Source organism: Acanthopagrus latus, chromosome 16 (genome assembly GCF_904848185.1).
Source record: "Acanthopagrus latus isolate v.2019 chromosome 16, fAcaLat1.1, whole genome shotgun sequence".
Taxonomy (NCBI): Eukaryota; Metazoa; Chordata; class Actinopteri; order Spariformes; family Sparidae; genus Acanthopagrus; species Acanthopagrus latus.
Window position 1 is genome coordinate 24,931,488 of NC_051054.1, and position 15,270 is coordinate 24,946,757.

Below are 15,270 nucleotides of genomic sequence, written 5' to 3' on the forward strand. Positions count from 1 at the left end.
GCCGCTTTTTTATACATTTTGCTTCATGTTCCGCTACAGAAACTGTTCAGCTATTTTTTCACCTTTTTGAGCTCTTTCTGCCTTCTTATTCTACAACTTTTCGGCCTTTTCTGTCTTTTTTCTCCTTTTCAAGCTCTTTCGGCCCTCTTGCTCTACACCTTTTTAGCCTTTTCAGATGTTCATCTTTCTGCCTTTTCAACTCCTTTTAAACATTCCGCTTCATGTTCAGCTTTGAAAATGTTCAACTTTTTAAACTCTTTCAGCCCTCTTCAGCTTTTCTGTCTTTCCATCTTTTGAAAATATTCATCTCTCTGCCTTTTGAGCTTCTTTATACATTCAGCTTCATGTTCAGCTACAGAAACTGTTCAGCTATCAGCGCGTTCAGCTTTTTATGCTCTTTCTGCCTTTAGCTTTTCAGCTTTTTCAGCTTTTCAGCAGTACATTCAGCAGATTTCCCTTCAGCCTTCAGCATTCACACTGTATTTTCACAGGAAATGCAATTTGTCTAGTTAGCCTTTAGTTTGCTTTTGTTAAGGACTCTTTAATAAATGATTTTGAGCTGCTTCAGCAGTTACTCCCTTCTTTGGAGTGCTCCATCAGGGCATAATGCAGATCAAAGACTTTTGTTCAAACTAAAGCTTGTTATATTGCATGTTCGATTTTTGTATTTGTCTGCCTCCACGGACACAGAAGATCAAATGAGGGAATATCTTTTGAGATGATGGTGTACCTTTCTAGTTCCGTATTCCTGAAAAATCAGTTTCACTGAGGCTGTTCTGCGGGATTACTACTTTTGTAAAATTGACACTAAAACAAATATACTTGCTGTAAGAACATTAATCGAAGCCTCCACTGTTTCATAATCTCAAAAATAATCATTTGCAAAATGAATTTAACTGTTGAATTTCATCATATAAAGTCAGAAAATAGTCCAAACACTGGAAGAGTTTTGTACATAGTGTCCAGGTTCTGTGGACACGTAGTATACATACAAGTGGGGTCAATAAGTATAGCAGAAGCTGAGTGCTAGTGATTAGGAAGAAGCATTGATAATTGTAGATGAGAGTCAGTCATTGAGTTTAAGAACTGGTGGTTATGGATGAGAGGGGGAATGGGACCATAATGGATGGAGGACAGTGGTAGACTTAAAAAGGATTTAATCCTAACCATTACAGAGGATATCCCTGCAATTTATTGTGAATGTAGAGAAGAAACTGCTGAAGTGTTTTGACAGTAACACATTTTTAATGTTTTGTGTCTCAGTTTGTTTCATTAGGCTCCCTGTAGAAGTCCAGAAACATATAAGAAGTAAAAGGCCCTCTGTGCCTTAACACAGAGCTATGATTCTACATGTGCATTACAATACAGAATCAAAACTCAAGAAAGGGTATCACTGTCACTCATCATAGATAATGTGATAAAAGGGGATGCTCAGAGCAAGAAGAAGAGTAATCTTGAAAGTGTGTGCGAGGCGAGTTGTGCTTCCAGGAGAATTAAATCACATTCTCCTTGTTTAACAGGTGAGAGGTTGGTTGATAAAAAACAAGAATTGGCATTGGAGCCATAAACTGTACCTCACAAAAGTGAGTACTGCCCTCACATTTCTGTACAGATTTTATTCTATCTTTTCATGGGACAACACTGGAGAAATGACAATTTGTTACAATGTTAAGCAGTCAGTGTACAGCTTGTATAACAGTGTAAATTTAATGTCCCCTCAAAATAACTCAACCCACAGCTATTAATGTCTGAACCACTGGCAACAACAAAAGTGAAAATGTGCAAATTGGGCCCAATTAGCCATTTTCCCTCCTGTGACTCCTTAGTATTACAAGGTCTCAGGTGTGAATGGGGAGTTATCACTCTCACAATCTCTCATACTGGTCACTGGAAGTTCAACATGGTGAGGAGTACAACGTCAAGTGTATCTTGCCTACAGTCAAGCATGGTGGTGGGAGTGTCATGGTCTGGGGCTGCATGAGTGCTGCCAGCAATGTGGAGCTACAGTTCATTGAGGGAACCATGAATGGCAACATGTACTGTGATTTACTGAAGCAAAGCATGATCCCCTCCCTTCAGTAACTGGGCCGCAGGGCAGTATTCCAGCATGATAACGAATTAACATATCTCCAAAAAGACCACTGCCTTGCTAAAGAAGTTGAGGGTAAAGGTAATGGACTGGCCAAGCATGTCTCCAGACCTAAACCCTACTGAGCATCTGTGGGGCATCCCCAAACGGAAGGTGGAGGAGTGCAAGGTCTCTAACATCCACCAGCTCCGTGTTGTCGTCATGGAGGAGTGGAAGAGGATTCCAGTGGCATCCTGTGAAGCTCTGGTGAACTCCAGGACCAAGAAGGTTAAGACAGTGCTGGAAAATAATGGTGGCCACACAAAATATTGATACTTTGGGACATTTTCACATAAGGATGTATTTACTTTTGTTGCCAGCGGTTTAGACATTAATGGCTGTGTGTTGAGTTATTTTGAGGGGACAGCAAATTTACACTGTTGTACAAGCTGTACACTCACTATTTTACATTGTATCAAAGTGTCATTTCTGCAGTGTTGTCCCATGAAAAGACATAATAAAATATTTGGGTGTACTCACTTTTGTGAGGATACACTCTATTTTGAATACAAAGTTCCTGAAGCAAAACACCAAAAACCAAGATACTAATGTAGTAACAGTGAAGTTAGATAATGTGGACAGCTACAACTTAAGGTCCATTCCCACTGATCCATGCCTTTGACCATTTCTACTCTCCAGCACCGAAGGTGCATTGCGTAAGATCTGCACATAATTTAATTTCAACATACAAATAATGAAGTATCCCTATCAAGAATGCGAAGAAGTAACAGTTATGGCTTAGTGTTCAAAATGCCTATGTATTGTATCGCTGAGATATCCACCACTAAGCAGCCAAGCATGGACCGTCCCTTCTTGTAGTAAGTCCTCCTGACCTGGGGGGGCAATTGCGAGTCACTGTGGCTTCTAGTTTGCCACAGGATAGGAAGAAGTTGAGCCTGCTGGGAGGGAACTACCCAGGATGAGCTCCAGGCTATGAAGCCAGTTTGAGTAGTGGCAAAACCATGTAATTACATCATTACATGATACACTGGGGTCCAAAAAGAATTTTTTCTCATAAGCTAAAATTGTAACAAAAGTGTCTGTAAAACGGTGGATACATTTCATTGTGCATCACGAAAAGTCCAGAAGAGCCGTACAATTATATTTTTTAAATCCCCATTCAAGCACACTCTATGGGCCCCACAACATGGAAGATCTGTGCATTTTTATCGAGCCATTTTGGCTTCATGTGCCACAGTGCAGCTTTGATAGGAATAAACAGGGCTCCATCTCCATGGCTGTGTCTGGTTCGGGGCCTGACCGATTAATCGGCTGATCTGAGAATAATTGTTATTGGTCAAAAGCTGGCCGATAGATGCAGACTTTAACACTTTTATCTTTCCTAATAAACTGGGAATATGACTTGGTTTTATTTAGAAATAATGTCTAATACTAATTATAACGCACTATTTATCCGGTAGAGCGTGCTCTGTCGCCATTCTTATTCAGAGGGGTCTCTCAGTCATACTGACCACACTGTCTCTTATGGTGCGGACCTGGCTGAGTATATTGGCTGAGAAGAAAAGACTCCACATTAAGTTTACAATTAGTTTGTGAAATAAACAATGTCTCCATAATTTTATCATTTCAATTCAACCCACTTGAGTCATGATGGCTTTGTTTTGTCAGTCATGCTTATCTGTTTGATACATTAGCAAGGTAAAGTAAGGCTAACCTAGCTTAACATTAGTGCAGGCCAGTGGGGGTAAGGGGAGGGGGGACAATCTTGCTTAGTGAAATGCATTGCTGGCCTGGAATTAAATGAAGAACATAATGTTAACAACATGTAATTCTTCTTGATCAAATTTGACATTACCAATTAACGTTATAGTCACAGCAGCACTGTGTTTTTAGCAAAGGTTTTTGTCAGCTCTTGACTGTGACCATTAGGAAATATTGAAATGCCCCACATAACTTTAGACATATTTGTAATAATAATAATAATAATAATAATAATAATAATAATAATAAAGTATTGTTATTGTTATTATATTATTGTTGTTATTATTGTTATTATTATTCTTATCATAACAATAAGGAAAGGTTCCTGCACTAATTTTTGACAATAAAACTATTCTTAAACAGTAACATGTTCTGCCTTCAAGTCATATCTTTGTAACAAGTGAACTAAATTAAAGGATTAAAAAATAAGTTGTTTGCTTTTATATGTTTTTTTTAGAAAGATTGATAAATGTATCCAGCCGATATATAAGTTATCAGAATTTTGTACTCCATAATATCGGTATTGGCATTGGCCCAAAAAAATCCAGATCAGTCTGGCTCTAGTCCAGATATAATTAAACATCTTTGGAATTAACACAGAGATGGTAACAGGCTCAGTTAGTTATTCAGTAACACAAAGATGCAGAAGCTCCAGAAAAATATATTTTTATCATCTTGTCATACAACTTCTCCTGAAAAGACACCAAGTCCTTAGCAGATAAAAGAAATGACATAAAAAGAAGCTATACAAGAGCATATTCTGCCAGCGCTTTTTATTGCAGGAGCTGTGAGAGTAAAGAACTGAACTTAAAAGGTTTCTTTAGACTGGTAAGTGACATCTAATGTTTGCCGTTAACTGAAACATATCCTTAGTGTAACTAATGACGGCATAAACTCTGACAAGTAGCGTGATGTGACTGTTTTCTTGTTACTGCGGCATTGTTAAAGCTTAGCCAGGTAAGCTATAATGTAAATGCACATGAAGATCATAAGATAGCAGTATTATTTCAGCGGCTGCATTCTTGCTCTGCTATGTCACACACAGCTGCGTTCATTTAAAACAGTTGATTGTAAAATGTGTTGGTTGGACTATCATAATTCAATTAATTATATTGTAACGACTTGGCATTTTGGTTATGAGACTTCCCTGTACATTTTTGAGAACATTACAGAGTTTGTTATGCATGTCTAACCGTAGCAATGACACTGTTAGATTTCATGTACAGTTGTCATGAACTTTTTGCTCCAGGGGAAGAATAAGGAGCAGCTCTGGCTTCTACCCTCATTAAGAAACAGCCAGGGAGAGCAGAGCTGGAAGATCCTGCTTTATCAAGTGATTGGACAGTGTAACAATCAGTACGTTTACATGCGCACTTGAGTGGAGCTTCGGCCATAGCTCGATTAGGCCATTTAATTGAACTACTGCCAATGCCCCAGTATACAAGCACCTGGGGAGAATCGATTTATTGATGGAAGTATTTTCGACTCAACCTCAGTAACTGGCAGCTAGTTGCTGCAGGACCTTCATCTGGTTGGTCTATTACGTCACATACCGAACAATTTAAAAAGTGGCAAACTGGCTGCATAGTGAACAGTGAAAATATGGTCTAAAAATGTCTTGCACTAGCACTCGCCATGTTGATACCACCAGCTTCCTGCTACTGTTTCATGCCATGGATGACGGCTCAATGCCCGCCGCAGGGACTGTGGCACATAGGCAGAACACTGAGGCCAGATCAGGTTTGACTAACAATAGCTGGTCAGTATGCCTGCTTTCACAACACTGAGTTTGTTAGAAACAATAGAATATGCTGTTCTATGCTGTCAATGTACTATCAATGTATTCCTACCAAAGTTTTATTTAGAACTTATTGTGTAAGAAAAGAAAGCAACTATGAAACAATCCACAGTAGTATTTATTTTGGTCCTGCAATTTGAACAATTTAGTTAGCTGATTTAGTTAAACCCTATATCAAACAAAACATGTCTGGTTCCTGTACACCTGAACTTGCGTGCAATTTTGAATATACTGTTACTCTGATGACTATGAGAATCTTCATATTTTCACACACACAGACATTTTCTGCTTTCAACTTGTCAAATTTAAAATCTTCTACGTTTCTGTACATTAATTGTTAGTTAAGTATTTCTGGTTGTAAGTCAAAACAAACAATTTGGTGATATCACCATGGGACATTTTCTCTTTTACTATATTTGGACATTCATATGCTTATATGAAAAGATTAGGTAATTGGTGGGATTTAATTAGGCCACACACACTAGTGAGTAACACACATCAGTTTGAATCAGAACTGATCTGTCTTACTTTTCAGATATTTCAAAGAATTGTCTCTGGTAATATTTTTGTATTTACTTGATGTTAATATAAGAGGAAAATAATTTAACTGTTAACACTGTAATGTAGGTGACGTCTCTCTAGTGAACCTATGTTGTCAATGACAATCCCCTAATGGGATAAATTCACAGGTGCTTTACTTGACGGAAAGCTAAGTTTAATTCAACAAATAGTCAGACCTTAAGGACTGAATATGTTGATTGCCAATGACTCTGATATGAAAAGAACAACATGAAACATTAAGTGTGACTTATACAGCCATTTTCTGGTTGGACAGCTGGATTGATTAGGAATTCTGTTTTCATTTTTGTAGCAAATATAGTGTCCAAGTTGTAACAAAGCACAATTATTATTAAAAGAACCAGACTATCATTGAAAACAGAATTTTTTCTTTTCTAACTAGCCTGAGTTGCTCTTACTTGCCCTCGTGGTGGTTGTCTTCTCCCTCACTGAGCTCCTCATCATCCACCAAGTGTCCAAATGGCTCCGATGAGATTGACACCATATTGGAGAGGATGAGGCGGCTGTCACTGCTAGCTGTCAACACCAGCTGGTCATGGCTATGGTTGTAGCGGACACTCCACACCCTGGACAAAAAAACAAGTAGTTTAGTATTGCAGCAATTTAGGGAAGTGCAGGATAATTTACATTGATGCACTGATGCATTTAACAGTCCGTTGCCTGTTGCCGTCTTCCATTGCTCTAAGCAAAGCTGCAGTAACCCAACACTGAATGCAGTGATATTACTATAGTATGGCAAAGCAGTCATACACAAATGTTGTACAGGTAGACCACACATTCTCAAACACAGAAACTTACAGACACACACAACACAGTTGTGCAGGGAACCAGTCTGTCTCTGTCTAATTCACACACACCAATAATGCAGAAAATGCAGCATTCTCACAGAGGGATTCACAGCTAAACATTCCTATCTGGCTGTGTATTCAGGTGCCAATAAAACGAATTTGGTGCCTTGCAGTCTCTATATGGGCTTATTTCACAAGTTGATGATCATTATCATAAGCTCTATGATCCTGATTTTACAGTATTGGCTACTTAGTTTTACTTCCCAAGTTATTGGGAAATCAATGGATTTTGGTTGTCTTTAAGTGTTTCTTCTAATGTTTGGAGTTTTTCTTGTATAATATACTGATCTGAATTGATTTGATTTGTTGGTATGTCTTTGTGCAGATTTTCAAAATGTGCGCTCCAGATGTCTCCATTTTGGATGTATAATGTCTGTTGCTTTGTGCTGAACTTGTTTCACATGTCCCAGAATTTATTTTGATTAATGGCATTCTCAATATCTTCAAATTTCATGTGGGCACAATTTTGTTTTGGTTCCTAACTGTACATTTATATTTCTTTAAAATGTTAGTGTGTCTAATGCATAAGGCTGGGTTGTTTGGTCGGTGATCTTTTTCATTTGTTATTTTTCTCAGGTCTTTTCTGATGGTCTTGCATTCTTGAGCAAACCATTTGTCAGTGTTTTGACTTACAACAGGCTTCCGTTTTTGTTTTATGAGGTCAGCTTTTATAACTTCCTTATGAAATATCACATTTATATCATCAACAGTCTTGTTTACACCATCTCTGGTAGAGACATATTGGTTTGGGTCATATATTATATGTCATTAATCAGATCAGGTGAGTTCAGGGCCATGATGAATTTGTCTCCACTGTCTGGGGCCCATCTGTAAGTAGGATTTATTTTTAACAGCTTACTGGGTTCCCTTTTCTGTTGCTCATTTAATTTGAGAGTTTAAAGAACACATTTATTTGGTTGTGGTCTGAAAGGGGGTATTGCTGTCTGACAGTGAATGCACTGATAATGGAGGGGTCCATGTCAGTGATTGCATAGTCTAGTACACTAGACCCAAGAGCTGAGGAGTATGTTAATATCTCTAAAAAGTCCCCTCTGAACCTACCATTAACTATGTACAGGCCTAAGGCCCGACAGAGATGCACTATCTCTCTGCCATTTTGATTTATTTCAGAGTCAAGGTTGTTCCGATGGGTGATGGTTGGTGTGGTAAATAGGAGGGCCTGATCAAATACGTGGTTGTTGCCCTGTGGGTCCATGACATCAGGTTCAATTCCTGTTCGTCCATTCAGATCTCCAGTTAGAAGCACGTTTCCCTGGGCCTGGAAGTCGGCAATTTCTGAATGGAGAGTGTCAAAGATGTCTTCTTCAAAATAAGGAGAATCTACTGGGTGGATATACATTGCATAGAGATATAGTTCCCTATCAGCTATGCCCAGGGTTTGAGCTAATCTCAACCAAATGTGTGATTTACCCTGTTTAACTGGTGAGATCTGATGGCAAAGATCTCCTTTATACCACACCAAGTTCACCCCTGATGTTCTGCCCTTGCGTATGTTTTTTAATTTTACAGAGGGCACCATGACTTCATTATAACCTGAAGGACAGTGAGTGAGCAAATCATTTTGACACCATGTTTCTGTCAATATAATGATATCAACGTCTTTGATAGATTTCATGAATTCAGGGTTTCTTCAGCTCAAAGGCTGAGGAGGGTAGACCCTGAATATTCCAACAGCTTATATGAAATGAACGCATAAAAACAATAAAAATGAACCTGTATAGTCAGACAAATATTAAAACACCTACAACTATCTATACATTTATAATACTAAATAATGATTTCATATAAATTCCATTGAGGTATGCATCATTTTTACTAATATTACCATTGTGCCGAATATTACTATTGCTATTAGTACTATTACTAACTAATAATATATTTCCATGTTGTTCTATTACTGATATGGGAAAGTGTTCTAAATATGTATATTTGTTCTGGCTGAGTGGAGGACAGCTGGGATGGGCAGAGCTGTCTGTTGGTGGCTGGCTGTGTAGGTGTAGCTGCCAGGGTGTTGTTGGGAGGGGTGCAGAGCAGAGACGGTGGGATAGAGACAAGGCAGTGGTTTGGGACACTGGCAGGGAGAGTCTGTGTCTCTATTTGTCATTGTGGGGAATGCTGAGAGTTGGTCTGTCAGGTGTTGGACTTTCCTGACAAAGCTTCTTTCTCTATTCTCAGCACCCTCCTTCACTTCAAGGGGGTCTGACTTGGCTAACTGAGCACAGAGCACACTGTTCTCCTGTTTTAGTGCTTCTACACTTGCTCTGAGGTCAGATTCCAAGACTTGGCTGTCTCTCTTGAGCTGCTGGAGTTCCTCATGAAGCTGCTGCACAGTGTTGTTTGGACGGTCAGACAGCCTGGCCTGGGTCAGCTCTTTGAATTCAGCAAAGTCCAGGTCCAGCAAGGCCATATTCTCCTTTAGCTGGTTGGTGGAGCAGGTGTGGGAGGGGCAGAGAAGGACAAGGTGGTGGGGTTCTCTGTTGGGCTCACATCATCTTCACTGTCAGAGGGGACATTGATCCTCTTTGTGTTCACCTTGGCTTTTAACAAGGAGAATGCCTCTTCAAAGGACTCCAGGTTGGCTTCATTCCCCTGGACCATGATCTTTCCTTTGGTGTTGTATGTGATGGTGAGCAGAGGGTCATCCTTGTCAAGCTGTCCATCTTTACAGATCTTTAATCTACCTCCTCCCCACTTGATGCATATCCATAATTGTTGCACAAAGTATCTTTCCAGATGTAGATGGAGTCAGTGACGAACATGAGGTTGTTCTTCTTCCTTCCTTCTTTGTGTTGGGTGTAATCATTGAAGAGGACCTCTGGATTTTCTCGTAGTATCTTGTCCTTGTGTTTCTCCCTAGCTGCCGCACTCTTACATTTAGCAGGGTATCCAACCTCCCTGCTCCCTGTACTGTTAGCTGCCTTATAACAGGTTTCCATGGCGTCCCCACAGGGGGCTAGGCTAACTGTTTACTTTCTTTGCTTTTCTAGGCTTTGGTTTGTTTGTTTGTTATTCTTCTTGTCTTAATAGGATATCTCTTCTGTTATCATCTTTAGTGCAGTTTCTCCTTGTAAATGTTGGTAACGGTGGCAGGTAGTATCCGAGTTAGCAGTTGATATCAGGTTACATAGTTGACGATTTGGTAGTTGTCTTGATTTAAAATATATATATAAGATTATATATATTTTTTCTGTTTTGATAATTAATTTTGTTACCTCTTATTTAGAGTCCTTTCTGAAGAATATTTGAAGGTTGTTTTGTAAAATGTCCCACTTTTTTAGGTCCAAGTTTGAGAAATATTCAGGAGCTCATTTTTGATGCAGTTTCTTCTCATGGAATCTCCTCTCTCTCTCTCTCTCTCTCTCTCTCTCTCAGTTCAGTTCAATTTAATTGGCTTTACTGGCATCAGGTAACACATTACATTATTGCCAAAGCAAGCATTTGGAATTCAAAATAATAATAACAATGAAGGAAAATAATATTTACAATAAATTAGCTATAATATATACTGTTTGTAATACTGTACGTATAATATGTATAACTATGATTGACTCAATCACAGTCATAGTCACAATGAATCAATCCCAGTAATAACAACAACAACAACAATACTACTACTACTACTACTACTACTACTACTACTACTACTACTACTACTAATAATAATAATAATAATAATAATAATAATAATAATAATAATAATAATAATAATAATAACAAACTAAAAACAAACAAAAAAGAAGAAAATGACAAACAACAATTGTTTGTGTCACTTATGTCTCTCAGTCAGGTGTATGTGTGTGTGTGTTGATGTTGGTGATAGTGGTGGTGGTGGTGTGTGTGTGTCCTCAGGTTGTGACATGAGATGATGAATTTAGCTGCAGTGTTCTCAAATTTGGGCATTTCCCCAAGTAAATATGGGAGTTTCTCCATGTCTGTTGTGTTTTCAAATTCAGGGTGTATTTTTAATATTTTGGGAAAGTGTTCATTTCTCAGAGCCTGGTATTTGGGGCATGAGGTGAGGAAGTGTAGGTCTGACTCGACCTGTTGTCGGTCACAGTGGGAGCAGAGTCTCTCCTCCTCTGGCAGCTAGCTCTGTCTATGCCGACCCTTCTCTATAGCCAGGCTGTGTTCACTGAGTCTGTACATAGTCAAGGCTTTTCTTAATTTAGGATCTTTTACTGTGCTCAGATAGTTTGCTAATATGAAGTTTCTTTTTAGGGTCAGATAACATTTTAATTTATTCTGTGTTTTAGTTGTTTCCTTCCAGTATGTGATATAGATTTCTTTTATTGGTTGATAATGTGGTTTGGTCTGATTGGCTTGGTGTTGTGGTCCCGAGGCTGTCCGGGCCATGTTAGGTTGTCTGGACAGAGCCTCTGGACCAGCTGGCTGAGGGGACTCTTCTCTGGCTTCAGCTCTTGGCAGGTTTGGGCTTTGTGATGGTTTGTCTGAGGGTCACTAGTTTTTAGGTGACTGTAAAAATGAATTGCTTGTTTTTGTATTTTCAATAGACCTGCTGTAGACCTTCTATTGTTGGTCATAGCAACACCAAGTCATCTGCATAAAGGAGACCCTTAATTTCTGTGCCATTCAGGTTGAGGCCAGGTGCTGTGGATTGATCTAATTGACATGCAAATTCATTAATGTATAAATTGAAGAGGATTGGACTCAGATTGCAACCCTGCCTCACCCCACGACCTCTCCTATTTTAGCTGCACATTTACTGTTTGTGTGCATAGATTTAATTACATCATATGTTTTCCTCCAATACCACTGTTGTGTGGTGTTGTGCAGTTCACTGGGTTTAGTTAGTTACTGTGTTCCCTCTTCAGATAGACCGTGATCTTGCTGTGAGAAGGGTGTGAGTGGGTTGACTGTGAAAGCTCTGCGAGACATTGGGTCTAGATCTGTTATGGCATAGTCTACCGTACTACTGTCAAGAGCTGAACTAAATGTGTAATGGCCCAGAGAATCTCCTTGTAACCTACCATTGACTATATACAGACCCAGCATGCAGCAGAGCTATAAAAGCTGGGTACCACTTGTGTTTGTAATTTTATCAAAATTGTGTCTTGGGGAGAGGAAAGCAGGTTTCTCCAGGCAGGCCTAAGTGCTGATCTCCCTGGATGTTTATAGTGTCAGCTTTCTCTCCAGTTCTAGCATTCAGGTCCCCACAGACTAGCATGTTTCCTAAAGTTTTAAATTGGTTTGTTTCCCCCTCTAAAGTGGAAAAAAAACATCTTCATTGTAGTAGGGGGATTCTGAGGGGGGTATGCAAATAGCACATAGGTAGACATATTAGTCTGCACTTATTACTTCTTTCTTAATTTTCAGCCAAATATAGGATTCTGCTTTTTTGATAATTTGACTTAAATGGATTAGTTCTGCTCTATACCAAACAATCATGCCTCCTGAGTCCCTACCTGGGGTTACTGTTTGGAGTTTAATTGCTGTGATAACAATCTCAGTGTAATTGCAAGGTCAACCTGTCTTCTCTGTACCATGTATCTAAGATAGTGATATCAGAGAGTGATATCAGAGTTTTTTACTTCTCTAATAAAATCTGAATTTTGGCTTTTTAATCCAAAAGCAGCTGATCTAAGGCCTTGAATGTTCCAACATGTTATTTGGAAACATTTCATATTTAAATGTGTTCTTTTTTAAAAATAAGACAAACACTAAAACAAAATATAGCCGCAAGCAGCAATCTGCGGGTTCTAACCTCTTTCGCCCCAAAGTAGCAACCCTGACCCCCATCCCCCACAGTTGATGACATTGGCTGCCGTGTTCCTCAAAAATCTGTGCAACACTTACCCATGATAAGCCCCAGATTTCTCCAAATTGGGTTTTCAGGTACATGCTAATGGCATTTGTGTTATACCTTCACATAAAGTCTTTATTTTCATTTTAATTAAAATATGAATTCAAATGTTACCTATTGATGTGTATTTCAAAGTTTCAATAGGCATTATGATGTTTAAATAATCACAGTTCCATGATCATGATTATTTTGGGAGAAATGGGGAGATAATAATGGATGTGTATGGGAGAGGCAGTAAAATCTATTCTCTGTAAAGCTTCCCAGAAGCAATTGTGAGTGTACATTTATGATTTTGCCTACATAACTTAGAGAAACCTGATGTCTCTCATGAAATGTGGTCAAATAAGCAGAGAGACAGAATTTGCACAGTAAGCTGCTGAGTGCAGATATGCCCTTCCTGTCTGCCATGGCTTGTAATACAATTTTTTTTAAGAGAGAACAAATGCAGCTGTGTTTTGGGTTTTTTTTTTAACTTGCAGGAATATACATCAAAGTCTTTCTATAAATCACCAAAACATATTAAAACTCTCTCCTCTGACTTTTTTTAGTTTGTGTTGTTGTTTTGTCAAAAGAAATCCATATGAGACCAGTGACAATGCTGAAAACTACCTGTCTCTGTCTGTTGTGTGCGTTGGAACTGACTGAGACTGCCTGAGCCGTATGTCGTTTCTTGTTCTACGTTGCCCTGTAGTGGTTATCATGACAGTTGGTCAAGAGTAGTCCTGAGGTCTGCTGTATTGATATATGTACTGTGTAGTTCCAGGCAGAAAGAAACTTTTCAGCTGCTTCACCTCCTCACTGAGGTAGTCCAGCTGTCTGCTATGACTGGTTCTGTCCTGCTGAAACTCTGTCAACTGAGCATTGAGTGTGTCCTCATGTTCTCTCCTGAAGATGGTAAGGGTATTCTGGAAGGAGGGAGAGTTACGCCAGCTGCTCCCTGAGCTGTACCAGCTTTATCTCCATCTGGGAGAACTGTTCCCTCATGATGTTCAGAGCCTATGAGTGCTCCAGTAGGGGAGGGTCGGTGTCAGCGTCTGCAGGCTCTCTGTCAGGCGTGGGGAGAGAAGAGATGGAGGTTTTGTTTCCATGGGTTGGTATTTGTAAGACCCTCCATCTCCTTTTGAGCCCTGAGTTTCATGGAGGGGAAGTCACCCTCAAACTTTGCCAGGTGTCCTTGAACCATGGCAGTTCCATTTTTAAACAGGTTGGCAAACATGATGGTGTTGTCTGGGTCATTTTCGTCCACTACACTTATCTTCCATCCATTGCAGATTCCTGTTCTCTTTACTAAAGTGCAGTGGGAGCTGATGACATCCAGCCAGACATAAGCTTCATCAGAGTAGAAGATTAAATTACATGACCTCCCATCTTTATACAGGTAGAGAAAGAGTGTTTCTGGTCTTTCGTGGAGAATATTTGCCCCTTACAGTCTTGCTTTTTACAGCCTGGGGATATTCTATTGTCTCAGAGCAGGTGGAAATCATGATACAGCAGTTACTCTCTCTAAGGTCAGTGAGTTTTGATTTATAACAGGAAAGTTCTGTTGCTACTGCTGCCACTGATGCTACTGATGCTGTTGCTAGGCAACCATCCAACTGTTATTTAGCTAGTGTAAGCGAGTTAGCTGTTAGCTTTAATATTTCAGTTGGGATTTTATTTGTAATTTAAAGTGTTAAAACTTACTGTCAGTGTCCAGTAGTTTTCACTTAGCCTTCTTGTTTGTTTAGTTGAGTCCTCCTCTGTCTTCTTCTTTTTCTTTAGTTGTTTTGACCGCTTAGGTTTGCAACATTGTTAGCAACAAATTTTTGGTTGGTTGTTTGTTATTTTTTGTACAGCTGTTGTTTTTGTGCTGTAGTAGTCCACATCAAGGATGAACAATGGAGTCGTTATTTTTCTGGACAGTGTTGATAAAGTAAGTATGTTGGTGCACGAGGTGTAGTGAATGAAGACACCTTTGTTCAGGTGATACCGCTGGCTAATCCAGCCAAAAGGAGAAGTCCTGGAGTTCTGGGGGAGAAAGCTTTCACTGACCAGAAGACCTTCCACCTGAAGAAACTCAAAAAGGTCAAAAAGCAGTTGGATGATGATGAATGAGTCAAATAGTTATTCCTTCTTTTGCCTGCTTTGTTCATTCATTTTTGTTTTACACCTTTTTTCTATGCTATGGGAGACATTAAAAAAGGCAGCTTGAATATAAATGGAGCAAGAGATGATGGGAAAGAGATGATGAGCTAAGATGGCACCGCTCCAGGTGGCTACCTGTAGCTGCAGCTGCCGTTGTGTTATTTAAACTTTATTCATTTGTTGTTTTATTTAGTTTTTTTCAGATCAATCTCAACTTAATGAAAGTTGT

At 39.3% G+C, this 15,270-nt stretch overlaps 1 protein-coding gene across 2 annotated transcripts in view; it reads right to left on the bottom strand.

Annotated features, from left to right (window-relative positions):
- Positions 1-15,270, bottom strand: part of eipr1 (EARP complex and GARP complex interacting protein 1) — a 171,827-nt gene that overhangs the window by 3,458 nt on the left and 153,099 nt on the right. For both annotated transcript variants that reach the window (XM_037072218.1, XM_037072217.1), the window contains one exon: positions 6,626-6,793. In XM_037072218.1, coding sequence (XP_036928113.1) covers positions 6,626-6,793 — 168 coding nt within the window. The remainder of the gene's footprint in view (positions 1-6,625; positions 6,794-15,270) is intronic.